This window comes from Otolemur garnettii, unplaced genomic scaffold (genome assembly GCF_000181295.1).
Source record: "Otolemur garnettii isolate 467f Iridium unplaced genomic scaffold, OtoGar3 scaffold00288, whole genome shotgun sequence".
Lineage (NCBI taxonomy): Eukaryota > Metazoa > Chordata > Mammalia > Primates > Galagidae > Otolemur > Otolemur garnettii.
In genome coordinates, this window is record NW_003852683.1 from 440,591 (window position 1) to 442,618 (window position 2,028).

At 49.0% G+C, this 2,028-nt stretch overlaps 1 protein-coding gene across 1 annotated transcript in view; it reads right to left on the bottom strand.

Moving 5' to 3' along the window:
• LIM2 (lens intrinsic membrane protein 2) overlaps positions 1–2,028 on the bottom strand; it is an 8,362-nt gene that overhangs the window by 1,778 nt on the left and 4,556 nt on the right. Inside the window, exon 3 of the mRNA XM_003803239.1 lies at positions 363–512. Coding sequence (XP_003803287.1) covers positions 363–512 — 150 coding nt within the window. The remainder of the gene's footprint in view (positions 1–362; positions 513–2,028) is intronic.

Below are 2,028 nucleotides of genomic sequence, written 5' to 3' on the forward strand. Positions count from 1 at the left end.
ATTGTTGTTTGGCGGGTCCGGGCTGGGGATTCGAACCCGCCACCTTAGGTGTACGTGGCTGGCGCCTTAGCCGGTTGAGCTATAGGCGCCGAGCCGATGGGGGCAGTCTTACTGGGGACTGTGCCCTTATCCTGTGGAGTCTGACATTAATTGCAGAAGTGTGCGGGGGGAGTGTTAGGGCCAGAATTAAATTGTCCGCCAGCTGGTGTCAGAATAAGCTGGGTCTAGAAATAGTTACGGGGTTCGTTTGGGGAATGGGGATGGAATTGAGAGTGAAGAGGCTTAGGGAGTGAGAGTGGGGGTAGGGTGGATGGGGTTGGAGATGGGAGTGAGGAGGGGCAGGGGAGGGTGGGCCCACTCACTTGAGGCAAAGAACATGATGCCGGCAGAGAAGGGCCGGGACAGGCGAGTGAAGGTGGGCTGCTGAGCGAAGGCCAGGATGCCCATGATGATGCCAGAGGTGGCGCACAGGGCAGACAGGATCATGAAGGCCCGGGTGGCATTCCAGTATGCTGTGAGAGCACCCCACAGTCACGCCCATGCCTTCCCTGGTCTCAGTGAGAAGCTGCTGCTTCTGGGATGAAAATGCCTTGGCCTTCTTGATATCTTTGACCCAGTCCCTCCCTCACATCTTTGCAAATGCCTTTATTTTCAACCGACAAACTCCTACTCATCCTCCAAAACCCATCTGCCAAGACCTCACCTCTAGGAAGTATCACTCAACCCCACAGACATCATCTTCTCCCCCACCCCCACCACTTGGGGTGGTGATTCTGCTTGTCTAACCTCAGCCTGATCACACCCTGAGGACAGAGTCTCATGAACATCCTTACCACAGGTTTGGTTTGCACATTGGCCTAGAACAGTTGTTCTCAACTGTGGGTCGTGACTACAGGAACTGTATTAAAGGGCTGCAGCATTAGGAAGGTTGAGAACCACTGGGAAGAATGTTTATTGAATGAATAAGTAAATGAATAAATGAACGCTGATCCCTTATATCCTCTTGGTAGTCACTATCCTCTCATTCACTGTTCTCTTCCATTTCCTTCATACCACTTATGCCTGAAAACATCCTGTTTGTTTTTAATTTCCTTAAAATGTCTGCCCCTTCCCTCTAAATTCTCAGCTCTGTGAGGACAAGGCCCTTTCAACCTCTTTCAGTGCTGTATCCCCAGCACCCAGCCCCTGGCACATAATAGGTGTTCAGTAAACATGTTGGATGAAGGGATGGTGAGCAGTGGACCACTCTTCTGTGCTCCATCCAGGACAGGCCCTTACAAGATGCTGTGGGAATAAGAATCAGAATCTCATCCTCCACTTAGCAACTGCCACCTATGTGCCAGGCTTATCTCCCAAATAGGATCTTATTTATTTCTTATACCAGCCCTACGCTCTAAGTACTATTTTATTATTTATTTATAGCTTTTTTTGAGACAGATTCTCAAGCCTTTGCCCTGGGAAGAGTGCCATGGCATCATCATAGCTCACAGCAACCTCCAACTCTTGGGCTCAAGTGATCTTCTTGTGGCAAGTTTTTCTATTTGTAGTAGACAGAGGGTCTCCCTCTTGCTCAGGCTAGTCTCAAACCTAAGTACTATTTTAATTCATATTTTACAGGTGATGAAACTGGGGCTCAGAGAAGTAAAGTGACTTGCCCAAGGTGCCATAATTAGAAGCAGGGCAGAGTTGAAACCCTAACTCCAACACCCACACTCTTAACTGCTTGGCTCTGCTGGTCTCTTGGAGCACCCAGGACAATTGAACTCCTCAGACAGAACTTGGATGCTCCTATGGAAAAGTAAAAAGCCAGACTGAGCAGGAGTGAGACTCAGTCTCTACTAAAACTAGAAAAACTAGCCAAGCATTGTGGTAGGTGCTTGTAGTCCCAGCCATTTGGGAGGCCGAGGCAAGAGGATCGCTTGAGCCTAGGAATTTGAGGTTGCTGTGAGCCATGTGAGCCATGATACCACAGCATTCTACCCAAGGTGACAGAGTGAAACTCTGTCTCAAAAAAAAAAAAGAGAGAGG